At 39.2% G+C, this 19,750-nt stretch overlaps 1 protein-coding gene across 1 annotated transcript in view; it reads right to left on the reverse strand.

Annotated features, from left to right (window-relative positions):
• Fbxl17 (F-box and leucine rich repeat protein 17) overlaps positions 1-19,750 on the reverse strand; it is a 458,141-nt gene that overhangs the window by 140,009 nt on the left and 298,382 nt on the right. Inside the window, exon 7 of the mRNA XM_036173142.1 lies at positions 17,045-17,121. Coding sequence (XP_036029035.1) covers positions 17,045-17,121 — 77 coding nt within the window. The remainder of the gene's footprint in view (positions 1-17,044; positions 17,122-19,750) is intronic.

The following is a 19,750-nucleotide window of genomic DNA, read 5'->3' on the forward strand; positions in this document are numbered from 1 at the left end:
TTTGCCTTTCCCTCTCCTCTCAGTCTCTTCCTCCTACCCCCCATTTGGACCCCCAAATCTACTCCTCCTCCATTTCTACTTGGGAAAGGGCAGGTCTCCCGTGAGTATCAACAAAACCTGTCTTATCAAGTGCAGTAAGACTAAGCAATTCCCTGTGCATTAAGGCTGGGGAAAGTGACCCAGGATGAGGAACGGGGTCCCAAAAGCCTTTAAATGAGTCGGAGACAGCCCCTGTTCCCACCGTTAGGAGTCCTACCCTACACAACTGTAACATGTACGCAGAGGGCCCATGCAGCTCCCTGGTTGTCGGTTCAGTCTCTGTGAGCCCTATGAGCCCGGGTGAGCTGATTTCTCGTGGTGCCCTTGACCCCTCTGGCTCCTACAATCCTTTCTCCTCCTCTTCTGCCGGATTATCCTAACTCCACCATGGTTGGGTGTGGAAGACTCATGTTTTCAAAGCAAGTGGTATGTTCCAACACAGGTGAAATGCTTTTAAAATACATATGTATGTATGTATGTATGTATGTATGTTATTTCGCTAAACTACACACATTCTCCATCTCCCTTCATCCCTCCCTAGCTCTCTCCACATGAAGATATAAACAAAAGGACGCAGGCTATTTTACTTCCATGACATCTAAATTCTTGTTCTCAAGGATTTACTCATAATAACTATGCAACAAACATACCTTTGAGAGTGGTTAAGTGACACACATGCTCTACATGTTCTTTGGGACTTGAATGTGAACTGCTGAAGAGCCCAAGCGAAGAACTACAATAGCATCCCAACTGAGTCCAAGGTAGGAGGAGATGGTGATAGACAGGACATGTGGGCAGCACAGAGAAATCTCACACAGTCAAATGTCAGCATACACTTGACACAAATACCACATGGATAAATCTAGAATCCAACAACCTATGTTCACATTCTAGCTCAGTGATCTTGGGTAAGTAACTCGCCCTTTTAGTGTCTCAGTTTTCTTATCTGTAAAGTGGATCTAATGTTCTCTACATCCAGATCTGCTGTCTTTCATGCTCTCAAAATTGTTACTATTCAGCATATGCAAAGAACATTAAAGTAGCACCACCTTGCTGGCATTGAGGGAAGGTTGACTTCTGAATTTACCAGAATTTTGCCATCCACTTGGCACTGAGCTTTAGCAGGTAGGGTACAATGTGAAGTGGTTACACTTGGCAGTGGGAACTATACAAGGCCAAGGAGACTGGACAGGAATTCATTTGCCTGTGAGTACAGAGACCTTTCAGTTTGCCTCAGCTACTCTATCAAGGAAACTATATCTCTCCTTCATGTAGACACTCACTCAGAAGCTAAAACAGTATTTAACGAATAACAAAGACACCTGACTATGGTTGAAATTTATCATTATGTATTTGGTGGAAATGTAGCATCATTTACAAAGAGAATCATCCCACTGAATAAAGTATCTTCCACTATGTACTGACTCAAGACAGTAAAAGAGAGGTATTACGTACCACATGCTGACCTCAGTTTCAGATTCTCCATGTTGCTTTACCGTGCTGATGTTTAGAGACTGGTTAAAGCATTTAAATAAGCCCTCTATTCCTAAAATGTTCTATGAATGAAACTAACACCTTATTAAAACTATCCTCCAAAAATGATTTGCCTTGAAAAAACAGTACAATAAATTATTTTAATGCATTTTATAGCAATGGAAAATATAACACAGAATGATTCTCCCACTTAAACATATAAGTGCCCACCTCCACTAATTTTAAGAGTATGAAATTATGAATTTGTTGTACATATTTTCATTAAACTAATTTGCAAATTAAAATCTCCAGGCAGCTAACAGCATTACAGTGTTGATCTCAAATCCCTACACACCCCCTAAGGATAAAAGGCAGAAGAATTCTCTTCACATGGAATGGCAGATTTAGCTAGTTTTGTAATTTTGTTTTTATAACAACTATTAAGAATTTACTAGTTGGTATCCAATTTAGAGAAAATAAAATGATTGGTTATGAAACAAAGACAGTTTGTATGGATGTCCCAGCTAAAAAGTTATGTTAAAAGAAATATATTCTTCACTTAGTCAAATATTTACATCTACACTACTAAAAATCTACATTTACTATTGTAATGAGAATTGACTTAAAATTCTGTAATGATGAGTCATTTAATTTGAAATTAATTTCATTTTAGAGATTTGGTTTTAACTTGTCTTGTTTATTAAAATCCATTACATCATGGAAATGAAATTACAGAATATTATCACATAACAAAGCTTACCTGCACAATAAGCATGTTTCCACCCTTTCAAGTCTGGATAGTTTCACCAAAAAAAAAAAAAAAAAAGCGTGACTAGGAGGGGGATAGGAGGATGGGGGGCAGGGACCAGTCTCTCAGTCAGGAAAAGAGGGCACTGTGAGGGAGCTGTGTGCCAGTTTCTGCATATAGAAAATTGGGGCCTCAGAGGATCCAGCATTTTCTAAGAGCTAGTGAGACTGGAAAACCTTCCAGCCCAACCTTGTCTGATGCCACCAAAATTTCTGTCCTCTGTGATCTCAGAACTGGGAGCCAAGCTAGTGAGACATGCATCCTGGTAGGATCTGCAGCTGATCATGTGGCATTCTTACAAGTTTCCACTATTACTCTTACTAGCTAGAAAGATTTGATTCTGACTCCTCGTGCCGGCTCTAAGAGCTCAGGTACCACACAGAGGCTTACGTGTTTGCTGAACTGAACACTTTTTGTCTAGACGTGTTCTATGCTTCTTTGGGGGATGCTGGTCAGTGTTCTGCCAGGCTACCCAGTGTCGGCAGAGCTATGATGTAAACTGTCAATGACTTTTCTCTCTTTCCATTTTAGAGACCAGACTGATACAACAGGCAGAAATGTGTTCTCAGCGATCCAACTGCCTGGTGCGGGTTTTTCTGTCCTCCCACATCGTAAAATAAAATGAAGGAAAACTAAAGAGGCGTGGTCCTGCCAATCCCACTAGCATCATGGGCTGCAGCAGAGGGCTCGGGGTCAGCTGAGCCATCCTGTTACATCTGTGTCCTCTGTCACAGGGAAACAAGCCTACGTCTCAAAAGTAAAGAACTAGGCATGGGAAGGATGGATGTGGAATGCGGGTAAATATCCATCTTCCAATAACCACAAAACTGTTTTAAAGTTAAATCTGAAGTTGACTGGAAGCTTCCCTTCGTGGGCAAAGAGCTACGAAACCTTTCTGCAGTAGAATCTGTCTTCTGGCTAACTCCCCAGATCTGTTCCCATGAAGAGGACAGGAGTGTACTGACCATGTCCCTGAGCAACACTGCTCACACGGCTCAGCGAGACAAAGGCCTTGCCTGGCTGGAAAGCAGCTGAAGTGTCACTGAGGACACCACTCCATCAAGTCCTCAGGGCTGATGTTTTCTCCCTGGAAACAAGAAGCTCTGTACTGCCTTGTGAACAAGCCTCCCTTCTTCAGGCAGGTGAGCAAACAGGCATCTCTGACCACTGGGTAAGCTGAGGCATGGACCTTGCAGGCTCTAGTCAAAGGACAATGGCCTCTAGTAGGCTGACTCCAGCCTTCTAGTCCTGAGTGAATTGTTCCGAGGGCAACCTGAGATGACTCACAATGCCTGAGGGTAGTTGAGACACCGGAAGGTTTAATTTTTAACATTTCTTTTGGTTGGGGGCTTCAAAAGCCAGGACAAACAATTCCTTTCTTGTCCTTCTCTTCTGTCTTTAATTGTTTTTAAAAATAAAGGCTTACTATGTAAACACTTGTCTGGCTTCAAACCTGGCATCCTCCTGCCTCCAGCTCTCCAGCATGGAGACTATAGGTATATATTGTGATAACTAGCTTAAAACAACATATTTCTAAAGGCATGAACAATTGGAAATATGTTATTTATTCAACTGCAAAACATTTTTAGAATGTTCATTATAGCTGTTCTGTGGAAAGTACTCCCCCAATGCTGCCTACATTAGGTAGGATGTTTCCAATCCATACACCCTCCATTAACAACTCTGCTGGGTTTAAGTAAACATTTGCAATCCTGACTTTTTTTCCTTTCCGAAGAGTGCACTGTGCTGGGCTGGGCATGGGACAGCTGCTACATTCCAGTCTGGCTATCTAAGAAGAACGGCAGGATCAAAGAAACAGAGACTAGAGTTGGATGCCCGATGGATTTTCAACAGACAAATTCATTGAAGATATATTTTGTGATCAGATCTAGCCAGGCTTGGTCATGGTGGCAATGAGAGGTATGAAGGAAAGCGACACATCGAGCATACCCAAGCGTTAGCTGGGGAACACCATGAATCCTGAAGCATTTCAAGACCAGTAATAGCTGTAAAAACTCTAGAAAATGCTGAAAGCAAACATTCTATTCTGCGTTTAGATTAACCCATTGAAAAGAAAACACTTACCAGAAGCCAGTACAAGGAAGTGAGGCTTTGAAAAGTGTGGTACTATGGATCCAGGTTTATAATGGGCATTACATACTTAATTCCTTTGACAGGAAGCAAGGATGAATCAGGAAGAGACACTAGGCAAGGCAGGCGGCAGCGTGAACATGCAGCACATCATGTGTTAAACTGAAACAGCCCCCCAAGTTCAACTTTCTTCACTGTTCAAGGAGAAAATCTGCTGCTATGTACTTCAGGATAAAGGATTTGCAGCTATATGGTGCTTGAGAAATATGCTATTGCTGTAATTTAACTCACTGTATGTGGGCTTCAGAATGCACAGTGGCATTCCAAACCAACTTTTAGAGAAAATTGCATGGAATTTTCAAGACATCAGGAGCGTTCTTAAAAGTTATGCAGAGAAAACGGATTTTTGATAGTTATGAATTACATTTAGTGCAGCCAGATTGTAGAGAACGCTCTTTTTGCCTCAGTATGGTTAGAATTACTGTTGACAAAGTTTTAATTTAAATTTTCAAGGATTTAAACTGGAGAATATAGGTCACTGAATTTTCATTCACTACAAGTGTCACTACCAGCAGAAAGCAAGCTTTGTGAGTGAGGGACAAACTCTGGCCCCAGAGCCCATCTTTTCTGTAGTAGTTGGGACTGAGTATGTGTTAATGAGAATGACTTGGTTCTTAGGCAATCGACAGCCTGAACATGCACAGTTAGAAACATGCCTGACATGCAACAGAAGCTCAGTTCAGAAGATATTAAACGCATTTGTGAGACAGACCAGAGTTCACAGAAACCATTTATTACAATCACAGGCTGGAAGAGATTCCATCATTCCTAGCAGGTTATAGATTCATATAGATTTATAATAGTAGAAAATATACTACAGAGCTCCAAAGTATAATTCTATGATTGCTAACAGATTTCTGATAGCCAAAAAGGCCCAAAACAACAACAACAAAAACAAACAAAAAACAAAACAACAACAAAAATCTGTAGAATCTATCACATGTAAAACACATTTAAAAGAATCCACGAGAACTTACTTAGAAATTAGCTTTCTAATTTAAATACTGTCATAAAGCAACTGATCTAATAGCATATGATATTAAAATGAAAGCCACTTTCATGAATAGAAATTAAAAATTTGTATTTTTCATAAATTAAGAACCGATTACAAATCAATCTATCAAGCAAAAGAGATGCAATTTTGTGCAAAAAGTGGCACAGTTATGTAGACCCTTCCACACATCTACACTGGGGGGGAGTTCTCTCTTCACTTGTACACTTGGCGCTCCCCATTCTGAAGGGGCTTAGCAGACTGTCTTTGCGCAGACAAAGAAATAACTAGGATGGACGTAGGATGTAGGAACATGAATGTACGGGCTAACCATGTATGTATAGCCTATTTCGGGAATTTGTTTTTGTCGCAAATGCTATCAAAGTAAATGAATGTTGACAGCAGTCTAGGGATTCATATATTTGGGGCACGGCGGGCGGCTTTCCAATGGTAGAGGTCATACGTAAGCAACCGATAATCATTTACAGTGGTAAGTACTAGGGACTCAAACCTCTAACATGAAGGAAAGCAAAAACCACGTGTGAATGTCAGCAAGCTTGATAAACTCGCCTCTTGACATTTAGGAAAATATTTTAATTAGAATATGAGAGGGAAAGATATCTGAATCTATACTAATTTATAGTATTTTAGAAACTGAATCATTTGCAAGCTTTGATTGCAAGGTGTGTTGGAAAGGCAAAGTTGAAAATGAACACTGAGGATTTTGCCCAATTTCTTATGTAAACCAGAGCAGACGGCAGGATTCTCAAAAAAGCCAAGTACATTTGCCTCACATAAAATAAGACTGATTGAATTTCAAGCTTTTCACTTATTTTATAGAGCTAAAAATTAAGTTCCTTTTTGTTGTTCAAGATGGGCAGTGAGAATCGTGTGTGTGTGTGTGTGTGTGTGTGTGTGTGTGTGTGTGTGTGATATGCATGTTACTATAACATGATTATCTAGGACATATATCACTATTATTTTTTCACTTAACAGGTAGTTCGCACTACAGAATCGAAATAACTTAGAATATTGAATATTTGCTCCTCATGCAAGTTCAGGGTGTCCTTGCAGACGACGCCTGGCCATGACCTGTCCCCTACGGAGTGTCTGCTCCGCACTCTAGAACAGCATCTCTGGGACTCTGATTCTCAAAAGCAGCTTTCCAGGACTGACTGCAGAGGAATTTCTAAAAATACAGAGGTCAAGGAAGGAGCTGGATCCTATTAGGGGATTATTGTGAATTTTCAAATCTAAAAGTAGAACAGAAGAATCTTTATGGGAGGAAATAAAATATCTTCAAAGCCAAACTGTTTTCCTGGAGAAGCTCCTAAAGCCATATGTGAGCAAAGAGGAGATAGTGGAAGGAAAGAGAAACACGTCGTGGGGAGCAAGGGAGAAGTGAACCTAAGTATTAGGGTGTTTATAATCCGCCAGCATCAATCATCAAAAAGAATGAACATAACTAGCTTTCTACACATTCTTCTTCTGCACCAAAGAATTATTTACCACGTGAAAACACCATGATCTGTAATAATTAAATTATATCAGTGAATATAATTCATTTGACAAGGATAGCTGTATACTACAACAGAGAGAGAGAGAGAGAGAGAGAGAGAGAGAGAGAGAGAGAGAGAAGCATCAGACACTCTTAAAGATAGTGTGAGTTTCGTTTTGTTTATTCCCCTTTTCAGTCTTTAAAAGTCTCCTTTTCTCTGCGTGCTCACAGTCACATTCAGCGACAGCCAGTCACTTTCAGTATGAAATACATGGCACATGGCACAGAGGCTGAACCAGCCACGCCAACTCAACTCAACTGTTAGAAGAGTTGAAACGTTCAAACTATTTATTAAATGTCATGCGATAAACCCTTGAAGAGAAACACATATGACAGATAAATTCTAGGTGACTGAGTCTTAAAAGAATGTTTTAGAATAAGGGTTAAAAAGAACAGTTGAATACCAGAGTTAGAAATAAGTTTGATTTATTTAATAAAGTAAATTAATAAGCCAGCCTTTCTGCACGTGAGGAAGTTCTGTTTAACATCCACACTACAGAGAAATCATCAAGAGGTTCTGTGTCTTTGGAAGATATGAGGTAGATAGATTATTCCTTCTTGTTCTGTAGATAACAAAATCAGCACAGTTGATGAGGCTGAAATGGGTGAGACCATCTACCTCAAGACATTCTGCAGGTGATCCCACTGTAATGGACTGGTTTCCTACCCTGGAGCAGGTCATTTACTGACAGGCCCAGCGTGTCATCTATACTTGGAGAAAGTAGAAATGTACAAGTGTTTTACAAAGCAGTGGTTCTTTGGATGAGTACATTTATTGAGTCATAGTTATTGCAGGACAAGGAATTTGAAGGGCTGTGTGGGAGAGTATGTAAGACTACATAACTTGAATAACTTTATACTTATTTCCCAGTGGTTGGATCCAAAAGTTCCAAGCAAAATCTGAAAGTAATCAGAGAGTTAATGGAGTAGCAAAAGCATAAAAGCATCTCTCCTTCTTTTGTTCGTTTTTTTGCGCGCGCGCGCGCACACACACACACACACACACACACACACACACACACACACACACACACACGATGCACCCAGCTCTACCTTTCCTTTTTAAGTGCCATCCATCCTCCAGCAGCAGGGACTGAGCTATGGATAGGGAGAGGTGCTGGGTATTCCCAGATGATGATGCTTTAAACTGGACTCTGCTGAGTTACAGAGGCTGTGCCTCTCTGAGGAACACAATAGGGTTTAGGCTGGACTTCCTAAGCCAAAACCAACAATAGACAATTCAAGGGACAATTAGACTTAAGAAGTCCTCTAAATACACCATGGATTTTAGAGGGAAAAAAAAAAAGGTCCATCCATGTGTGAATCTCGAAGTGATTCCTACAAGTCAGGCAAGTCTTTACAGAAGAATAGACATGAAAAAGGTTCCATTACCAAAGGCAGGAGTGTTGGGATGTCAGTAAGAAAAAAATAACGGCCTAGCTTAAAATGATAGTGAACAATAACTTATTAGTCAGATTTGAAAGATGAAATAAACAACTCAGGATTTTGAAAACTGCTAAAGAGAAGTGATCGTGATTCCTCTGACCTTTTCTCCACAAAGACAAGAGAGCACGCGGAGGGAGGCAGAGGCCTGATGCTCTCCAAGGAGGGAACCCAGGAGCTCCACCCCTCTCCTCACACTCTTATTTCCGCAAATGAGGGCACTAAAGACAAAGAAAAAGGAGAAGGCAGAGCCACACCCATGAAGAGTTTGATTTTGCCTTTTAAAGATTGTTCATTAGTGGAAATTGAGGCAAGTGGTAATACTCAGGCCTAAGAGCCTGTGAGTTTCACACCGGAGAAATATGTTAAGAGAACAATTAACCATGCTATTTTTCATGGCACAGTTACGGATTTCCAGATAGGTATACATCCTAAAAACATGATCTGTTATCCTGTGTTATTGGAAGTTGGTTTAAAATAACCATTTAAATGAAGAAATAATACCTGCCTGAAAAGCCTAAAAAAATCTGAAAAGTCACGTGCTGTTGGAGGCAGCAGGGTGGTTGTGCTGACTAAGATCTGTCTGGGCTCAGTTTGTGCATCTACTGAGAAGGCATAATGGTTTCTAGGTCCTTTACAAATTCACTGAAATATTCTATAAAAGGGAATTAAAAATTAATTCATTCACTAAGATTTTACTACATTTTATTTATTTATTTATGTGTGTGTGTGTGTGTGTGTGTGTGTGTGCGTGCCCATGCATGCATGTCCACCTGCTCACACATGCCCACCTGCTCACACATGCCCACCTGCTCATGCATGCTGTGTCACATGTGTAAAGGTCAGAGAACAACCTGCTACAACTGGTACAAGGCAGTCCTGGAGACTGGAATCAGGCCCTTGGGCTTTAGGCAAGAGCCTTTACCTAATGACACATGTCACAGGCTCCAGAAAACTTAATTTGAAAAAAATTATACAAAAATTCAAATTCCGAAAATAGTTGGGCTGAGGATGTAGCTCAGTTGTAGGATGCCTGCCTACAGGCATGGGCATCTGGATTTGATTCCTGGCACCAAACATACTGGACACAGTACACACAGCTATAATCTCAACACTATGGAAGTGCAGGCAGGAGGATCAGAAGTTCAAGGACATCTTCAAACACATAGTGAGTTTTGGGGAAGCCTAAGCTAGAGACCCTGTCTAAAAGAGAAAAAGGGAAATATTTAATACATTAATGAGTACTGAACATAGAGTATTTTTAAGAAATAATACTCCTGGGTACATCATTGACCTGTAAGTAGTTATATATAAGAAGTTACTTTAATACTGAATGGATGTAATACCATAGTTCATAAACTATGGTGAAGTTATACCACACAAGATCTCAGTTTTGGTTGGGGATTTAGCTCAGTGGTAGAGCACTTGCCTAGCAAGCACAAGGCCCTGGGTTCAATCCTCAGCTCAAAAAAAAAAAAAAAAGAGATCTCAGTTTCCACATCTGTAGTCTCAAGTATTAGCAGTAACTCTTAAAATGGAATAGCTAAGGAAATAAGTAATGCCTACAGAAAATATCAAATATACTGCAATTATTCTATCATTATTATGACGAAAGTTTACATTTGTTCTCAGTAGAACTATATATTTTATTAGTAGTAATTATCCAACACAATGTTTCCCTCTATATAATAATATATGTTAAGCAAAGTTGTTGCCATGGGAATGAATGAATTAGATAGGATAAATTGCAACAAAAATTGGAACTTATTTTGCATTTTCAAATAGAATATTTTCATGACGTTTCTTCAACATTTGCCTGTGTGTGCACGTCATCATTCTGGATGATTTCTGTCCTTTCTTTAGATTAGTCAATGCGTACAAACTCATCCATTCAGACACCTGTTCATGCTCCAAGTCTTCACCATGGCATCTACCTCAGATGCCCTCTATTGCGGCCTCTCCCACAAATCATTCCCCAACTAGGGCAGTCCATGATGATTCCGTCTTCTCATATGCCCCTACATCTCACAGACATACCTTCTAAACTGACACCATTGTATTGCTTAAAAGGATGGAAAGCATATTAATATATGGCTATTACTTCTTATCTGCATCTCTATTTTTGGATTTTCCATAACATCCCACCAGCAGTGCGCAAACTTAAGAGTAAAACTTTGCTCAATGAAACAGTGCAGAATAAAGCCTAGGATTAGAAAAGGATTTAAAGATCATATAGGACAGGTGTCTTCCCAGGAGTCCATCTTCCTACCTCTTCCTCAAGAGATTTTCTCTGCCTGCACAGATCTTTCAGTAGAGAACTCATTAAGAAACGCATTTCCACGAAGTTTACTGACTCCTACAAAGCGAGAGGTCTTGTCACTACCGTGTTCAGTGAAGGTGCCACAGTGCCACTTACAACCACTCATCCGTGACACTTCACTGATGAGGAACAGTCACGAACTTATGTGTGCTCACGCTTACAACACACAACAACAACCACGTTGCTCAGTCTGTAGAGTGGAAAAGTGGACCTGTGGCAAAAAGGACCCCGTGATTCAGGGTAAGTTTTCCTCATCTGTAAAGGGAGACCCCTTCAGTGAGTGTGATGTTAGAAACAGCTAGTTAAAATGAAACATGGCACTTCCAAACTACAAAAGTAATATAGACAAGGAACGTTGCAAAGTTCGTATTTTAGATAATGGCTATGTTAAATGTAGAATTATAGCATTCAGTTACAAAGTTAACTGAGAACAATTGTATGTATGTATATATGTATGTATGTATGTATGTATGTATGTATGTATGTATGCATGCATGCATGTATGTGCTTGGGGGTGTGAGACCATTCATGTGCTATAATTATATAAACAGGTTTATGTATCTTGAAAATATAGGTTAGGCTATTTCTTAACTTAAAAACTCTACTAAAGGCAGAGTTAAAGTTCAGTTGGTTATGGTAGTAATTTTTTTTTCATAGAGAAAGTTTAAATTTTTTTATTTTAAAAGCTAAAAGATTTAATAAGTAATTTACCAAGACAGAAAAATACTGAGTCAATATACAAATATTACCTTTCTGTGCATGAGAAAAATCTATTGAAACAAATTTTGAATGCATTTAAAATAATAACAAATGCATATGATATACAAAGATGAATTTAACTGAAAACTATAAAGCATTGCTGATATAAATAAAATAAGTACTATATATATATATATATATATATATATATATATGTAATAGAATTCTTAATACTGTTAATATGACGGTTATCCATTCAACAGTAGTATTATTTGAAGAAGTATTTTTAAAAATTCGTCTTACTACATCTGAATTTTGTAGCTTTTCACAGCAAATTGCATAAACACTATCATTGTTCAATCTTTTACTTCAAGGGGACCCAGCTACAATCTTGTGTTGACTAGTAACCAGGAAATAAAGTCAACTTGCTCTAGCAACCAAAATTATTTAGATAGTGTATACTTAAATATTTCAGGGCATCAAAAATGCCTCCGTGGGTAAAGTCTTTGCAAGAGTTTGGTCCTGTGGACTCACATGGTGAGAGAAGAGAAATGACTCCCACAATTGTGCCTTGTACACTGTAGCACACACACACACACACACACACACACACACACACACACACACACACACACACACACACACACACACACACACACACACACACACACACACACACACACACACACACACAAGTAAATTCTCATTCATTCATTTTCCCTCACTCTCTCCCTGTATCTCTTTCAAATAAATAAATGTAACATACACCAAATTTCAGGTGAGGAATCAGACCCATTATTTAGAAGAAAAGAGATCATGTTATCGTCTAAATGCAGCAGAATGAAGAATAAAGTAGAAATAGAAATTTTTAAATAGACATATAAAAATGGGAATTTGAAAAACAGTACCATTCTGCAAGCAACAATGAACGTTATTTATATTTAGATAATAGAATGGAAATGAGAATAATAACGGTAAGCAATAAAGCATTTTTGACTTGCAAATACACGTTCTATAGCTCTTCTGTCACTTTACAGCTATTAGAGTTAGTCCCTGCTGACAAAAAAGAGGTGACTCTTACCCAGCAATCTCAGAGCAGTTTAAAATATAATTTCAAGTGAAACAAAAAGAAAAGCTAGGAATTTATTTTAAATGGAACATCACTGCAGGTAACACATACTTAATAATATGAAAAATAAGATGATACAATAAGAATACATTGATTTTTGGTATAAGACTTAAGGAAAGAGAAGCATTTTGGCTGTGGGTCTTGCAGTCCTTGTTTGGATTTCTTTTGTCTCTCAATCATTGCTGTTTAGATGATGCATCTCAGATCCTAATTTGAATGGACTAAGAGCAAAAAAGATCCAAGATCCCGAGAATGGCTGAGAAGGTACAGCTCATTAATCTTTCAATAGTGGTAGAAGGTCAACATGACAAAGGTGAAGCATGGGTTATACCAAAGCAAAGATTAATCGTGGCAGACCACTCCACCATTCTTTTTTCCTCGGAGAAAGAGCTGTATTACTACCCCAGTCTCAAGCCACGCAGGGCAGCCCTGGCCTCTCCGTCCTTCCGTGATATCATCAGGGATAGAGAACCCACACCTCTCCCACACACAGAACAGTGCCTGCACACTGTGGATGCTGACTTTCTGTTTTGAAAGAATGAACACGTCTCAGGCCTGTAACTGTTAGGTCAACTCAAGTGACAGCTCCCAGGATAACAATGCCTGAGCAATCCAAAAGTCTGTGGCATGACTTGCTGTCAAGTTAAAATGTCCCAAATCAGAGAAGTCACGTGACCAAGAGTGATATTTAGCAGGGAAGAGGCAGCTCAGGAGAGCACTCCTGGGCTTCTGAGAGCAACAGAGGAGCCTGTGGAGTGGCACCGGGTGACTCTAACCAGGCTGGGAATGCGTTCACCAGTAGTCAAACCCTGGGGCTTGACTTCAGCACTGAAAAAAAAATACGACAAAGCACAGCGCCCCTGCTGGTGGTAGGGACCTTGTAGGTAAGTGTTTACAGTCCTCTTCAAAGGTTACTTGACAGTTGGAGAATGGAAACAAGAAGATATCTCCAGAGTATACATCTAAGGGTCCTCCAGAGTGCTAAAGAAAAAAGAAACTTGATAACAACTCTCAGGAAACCTGGGTCCTTTTTACAACTGCCCCCTGACATAAGGGTCACATAGGAAAAACTGAGTATGGAGACACCAATGGAGATAAGAGCTTTCCTTATACATTCCATTCACTGTGTCGTATGACGTCCTGTGCTCCTGACCACTGTAAGCCTGGATGATATGGAGGGATCCCTACTCCTTGTTCCCTTCTTAATTTCATTAGACACTTTTCTGAATGAGAATTTTCAAAAGCAGTCTTTAAAAGAGAGCAAAAAGATATTAGCTGACAAACTATTCTAGAAATATAGAAAGACATACAAGAAACCAGGAGAGAGTTTTCAGGAAGAAATACAGAGAAGAAAGGATTAAAAAAGCCAAGAAAGGGATGTGACTTAAATATGCTGGGATCCTGCTGGACCGTTCTTTCTCTTCCCTAATGGCGCACGTCTGGGAGTCATCGAGGTAGGCCACTAACACAAGTGCGATGTGACTGCTGTTTCCCACCAGCAGGAAGCCACACTTGTAGAAGAGAAGTACGCTGTGTGCATGGTGAGGGCAATTTCTAAGAACGAACCATTCATGAGTGTCCAGTGTACCAGCGGGTACCACACAGGTATTTGTTTATTCGTTTTCAATATCGCCATGCAGAACATGCTATGTGGCTGAACAGATGGCAAAACTAAGAGATTAAGGAACATGCTTGAGGGTGACGAGGAAAAGACAAAAGTAGAACATAACCCACCTTGCTACGCTTCCTCCCCTCCTACCCTCCCACCCCGATACTTAGTGCAACAGTTGTTTACTGAGGGAGGAGTGGCAGTATTTGATTTTTCTTCGGGGAGCAATTTCCCAAGGCTGTGTTTTCCATTTAGACGTTTCTGACTCACCGATTTGTTTATAAATTGCCATCTTTTACCATAAAGATTTGTTTAATTTGAGGAGTCAGGAGCATATTAGTATGATGGCTTTCTGCATGACAACTGTATCATATATCAATTTAAATGAACATAACTTTGTAACAGCCTGGGTAGGTGTCGCTGAGCACTATAACCACATTCAACACCTGTGAGGATCTTGACAAAACTCATAAACGATGTGCCAGTGAGCTGCTGTTTGTGAGTCGATGCATCCTACAACGCTGTTCAAAGTATCATCTTTCCCTACCCAAAGCAGGCCCATACCAAGTAACACAGAAAGAGGAGGAAGGGAGGAAACTGACCAATTTGAAGATGCATAAAGCAGAAATACGTAGTCACCAAAAGAATTACACCCCTGAGGAATAAGGGGTACATAAAAACGTCTAATTTAAAACTGTCTTCAATAGTAAATGATTAGATCAGCTGTTCCAGTTTGGTTGTATATAATCATCATTTATGTACAGACTCTCTGCTCCAATCCCACTACCTAGAAGTTCTGCTTGCTGGTCTTGAACATGGCTCACACATTCTTGGCTTTCAAAACTCTACAGGTATTCTAGTATGCAGAGGGGACTGACTGAGAACCTTACCTACATAATTCAGAAACACAAGTAAACCAAGCTGTGGCAGCAAGGTTTTGGGGACTGTCACCACACTAGGAGACAAATATTACCAAAACCTGAAATACACAAAAAGGACAATGTCACAACATAATAGGAATTGTAACAAACAGAAGAAAAGCTCGCAGGACCTAGGACAGGAAAGTAGTGGGAATGTCTCCAGCAAGCCTTGCCTCTACCTATCCTCCAATAGGAAAGCAGCGCTCTGAAGCAGTGTACACTAGGAGACTCACTCACAGAGGAATTAATTCTCTACTTTACGAATGAATAACTGAGTCTCTAATATGTGAAGGTACTTCCTTAAGATCAAAGAACAAATGAAAAATTTAATCCTAGAATTGTCTCAAGCCCAACATCTTTTCTCTTCTCTAAAACTTCTGGAACATTCTCTGCACTTGCCAAGTTAACAAGCTGGACAGGAGCTTTGTTGTTAAAACAAAAGAAGCCTCCAAAACATAGAGCAATTTTAGTGACATTCCCAACCCCACAGCTCCAGAAGAGTCCTCAAAGAGGAGAAGAAATTAAATCCGTAGCTCTTGGCTATTAGTAATGTGACAACTGGCAGAGCTTGGAGGAAGGGGACATTCCACATGACTGAAGAAGAGCAGAGGATCGTAAACAACAGATCTGCTGAGCATATGTATCCTCCACGTGCATGTGCTGAGCACATGTATTCTCTCTCCATGTGCATGTGCTGAGCAGGAGATTCTCCAGGGCTTGGACAATCGGGGGCTTCAAGAGAATCTTAACAGGCATGTAAGTGTCAGTTTAACATGCCAAGAGAGAAACAAGAGACTACAACAGGAAAAGGAAGTAAAACATCTTTACAGGGTTTAGTTAGGAAAAGAAAACAACATGGAAACAGCATTTAAATACACACACACACACACACACACACACACACACACACACCACAAACACACACACACATATATGCAATCTGAATATTTCTTATTGTTTTTGAGCTATAAATTAAACACACAGCTTCATACATGCAAGGCAAACAATATGTCAATTAGCTACATCCCTAGACCCTATGTTGCCCTGTTTTGACTTTATTAGTTTTTCTAAATGGCAAACTTGGGATGTGACAAGGTACTTATCTCCTCCCCACAGCAGGTCAGCATGACATTCAAGGATTGGAGTGAGTCATAACAGATATAAAAGCTAACAATGAAAAGTCTTAATGGGTTATTAATTTCTCTCAAGATGGAAAAATTTCAGATTCCAATGAACAATTTAAACAGTCAGAAAAAAGGAAACAATGTCTCCCCATAGAATGACAAATATCTGGCTAAAACTGTATATAGGTCAAACGCATGCAGATAAGAACAGGATGAAAAACAGAACAAGGTAAGCAAGGCTTATTTCAACAGGGCGAGCCACACTATACGACAACATGGTCTCGCTGTTTACAGAGGGTATTAACACTCAGTAACTTACAGTGTTGATGCAAATGGACACTGCCACTTCATATCTCTCTAACTGTGGATACTCTGCTGCCTTAGAGCCTCTCTAGCATCAACAAGGCTTGCCTTTAGAGTACCAGACATATATTTTACACAGTACTAATGTGAACAAGTGAACTCAGTGCACTGATTTTATTCTTCATGTTTATGAGATCAGAACTTTAATTGACCTGAAAATTATTTTCATTTCCTTCCTCTCCAATCCACATTCTTTAATCCTGTGTGCTAGGTGCATATATGAGACTGTGCACCACTCTGAACTCATGCATACATTCATTCTACTGTGGTTTTTAGACTATGATTTCTTTTTTCTTTATTTTTGTTTCAGGAGAATTAGCATAAATGAACACAAACTGTCTCTCTAAGACCATTCTTGATTTCTCTTTAAATATTGACTGAAGGGTAAGGAGTTAGGACAAGGCTCTCGGTACATACCATAATCGGTGATTTTGCAGGACACCAGGTAGAGCTCTTTCAGGTTCTGCCCCTCCTTTGCGATGACCTCCACACACCTGAAACACATGGAGCAGTGGGGTTACACTACCACATCCCATTTAATTAGCAAGAGTCAGACCACGGATCCAGAAGAAGAGGTCAGCTTTGCACACATGGCCCAGTCCTCTGCTTTCCACACCTCATTCAAGGTGTCTCCAGGAGTCTTACATTCTCTGCTTCCACAGTCTCTGCTCTCTTCCTAAACAGTTTCATTAAATCCTTGGCTGACCAGTGTCCTTTAAAACACAGGAGATGGGAAGGAGGTATTCCTTTAAGACCATTGTAAATCTGGGTACAAAAAGCTGATAAACCCAGGTTCTATAATGAATGTATCACATATAAAATGATAGAAAATAATTAACCAAAATTGCAGTATATAGGTGGATATTTATTTCAAAGAAGGATAATTATTTATTATCCAATTTTTAATTCTGAACTTTGATATTATTAAGTGCACATTTGAGGGAATTTTATTCAATATAAAATCCAAAGTTGTAAAAATCTATAACTGATAAAGGACATAAAAGCCAGAATATACAAGAACAATAAAGCTTTCACTTTAAAAAGTTTCATTTTTAACATTTTAAATGAACTGTTATACAGACTATTTTCATTATACACAGTCATATATTTTAAAAATCTTTTTTGATTTTCATTGAGGTTCAAAGATTTTTCAATACAGCCTTAGCAGAACTATAGTAGAGAATTTAATGAATTTTAAAAATAATGATTAACCATGCTCCCTAATTCATCGTTCAGTTCTCTAATATCAGAAAGCTGTACTCTCAGACTGACATCAGGCATGGGTGGCCTTCAATGCACTCCTGGTTTTCATCTGTATAAATAGCAGTTACACAAAAGGGTAAAAAGCAAAAGAGTCATTAACCTTTTCTAGGAAGTAAGGATCAAGCACTTTGATACCTGTGTGTATAATCTATCAAAAGTCACTTGGCATCCATCTCTGTCTTTCAGATATTTCATTTGCTGCCTGGCTTATTTGTAGGTATCTTCATAAAATGTCAGGGAATTTTATATAATTTTATCCCATATAATTCATTACTGAAGGTTAAATTAGTAAGAAAGACATTTTTCTTTTAAAGTACTTTTATAGAATTTTGTCCTAATGGAATGATAAACATTCACGTTTCCTAAGACAGCCAGGCAAACATGCTTCTTTGGCTATTTTATCTAAAAAGATTTATGCTTAAAACAGATATGCTTTTCCATAACCACACAGACAACTTAAAACACAATACAATTATGATTGAAACTTTAAACCTAATTTCATATCATTTGGCTTTAATGCAGCATTTTAATAAGTTCATAAAAAATGCTAAAAGAAGAAATGAAACACTTCAAGCAAAGCCCACATACTACATATGACTTACAGTGAATTTTTTCATGCTACAAATAAAAAAATAAAAGCCATAGATTGTTACAGAATTCTAATGATTTAAAATTTCCTGAACACTTAGCGCAATATCAAAGATCCATATTTTACAACCCTTATTGGATTAAAAAAGTCAATTCAATATGCTGTGGCAACTATGAAAGCAGAAGTAATTGTATTTTGTTCTCTTGCTTCATACAAATAGTTCAAAATGCGTGATTTATATTTGATTGTGAAAGACGCTAAGTAAATGCAGTCTCTCATTCTACCTACTCACCTTCAATCTATACTGGATACGCCACAAACACATATGAACATTACAGATTCACAGAGAGGCCTGGAGGTAGCAGATAACGGAAAGAATTCTGTGACACCAGGGAATCAAACTCTGCTTCATGACAACAAAACCAGCAGGTATTTAAAACAAGACAACCACTGGATGCCGACTGCCTCCAAACAGCTGAATGACAAGAAGCATTAAGTCCCCTCCCCGCAGCCAGATGACAGAGAAATGGAGGTGAGTAGATATGCAAAACTATGTAGTTTGCTCAAGAGGTACTACATTGGCAAAAAACAACTATTCCTGAAGGGTTTAGAGCAAGAATTTAATTTTAAATTGGCCATTGATATGATATTTGATGACAGAATTTTCAAGTTCTATGAATCTAGACTAAAATTCTCCCTTTTGGGTGTTGTTCAAGACAGGGTTTCTCTGTGTAGCTTTGGTTGGAACTCACTATGTAGACCAGGCTGGTCTCAAACTCACAGAGATCCACTTGCTTCTGCCTCCCAAGTGCTGGGACTAAAGGCGTGTACCACCACTCACCTCCAGATGAGACAAATTCTTAAAACAATTTTAAAACAAACACAGAGTAGTGAAAATGAGTAGCTGTTTGAGATCTGAAAATGGAGTTGGTTTGCATTACCCCACTGTTGCAAACGGATGAAAATACACAGCACACACATCCTTGGCTGGCTTCTGAAGACCTGCGGTTCTGCCAAGTGTAGCTCCTCGGGCAGCATTGGCGACAGGTCTAGATGGAGACCAGGGGAGTGACTAACCTCTTCTCCTCAAATTGTTCAAGTCCATTCCAGAGTACATTTAGAGGAAGCACTACAGAGAACACGTCTACGAAGCACATCTGCCCTGCTTTACGGACTCTTGGTATGAGCATACTCACCTCATTGTATAGTAAAAAATGGCAAATAATAGAAATGATAGACATTTTCATGATAGGTACTTACGAAAACTTTAA

The sequence above is a fragment of the Onychomys torridus genome, chromosome 23, assembly GCF_903995425.1.
Source record: "Onychomys torridus chromosome 23, mOncTor1.1, whole genome shotgun sequence".
NCBI classification, from domain to species: domain Eukaryota; kingdom Metazoa; phylum Chordata; class Mammalia; order Rodentia; family Cricetidae; genus Onychomys; species Onychomys torridus.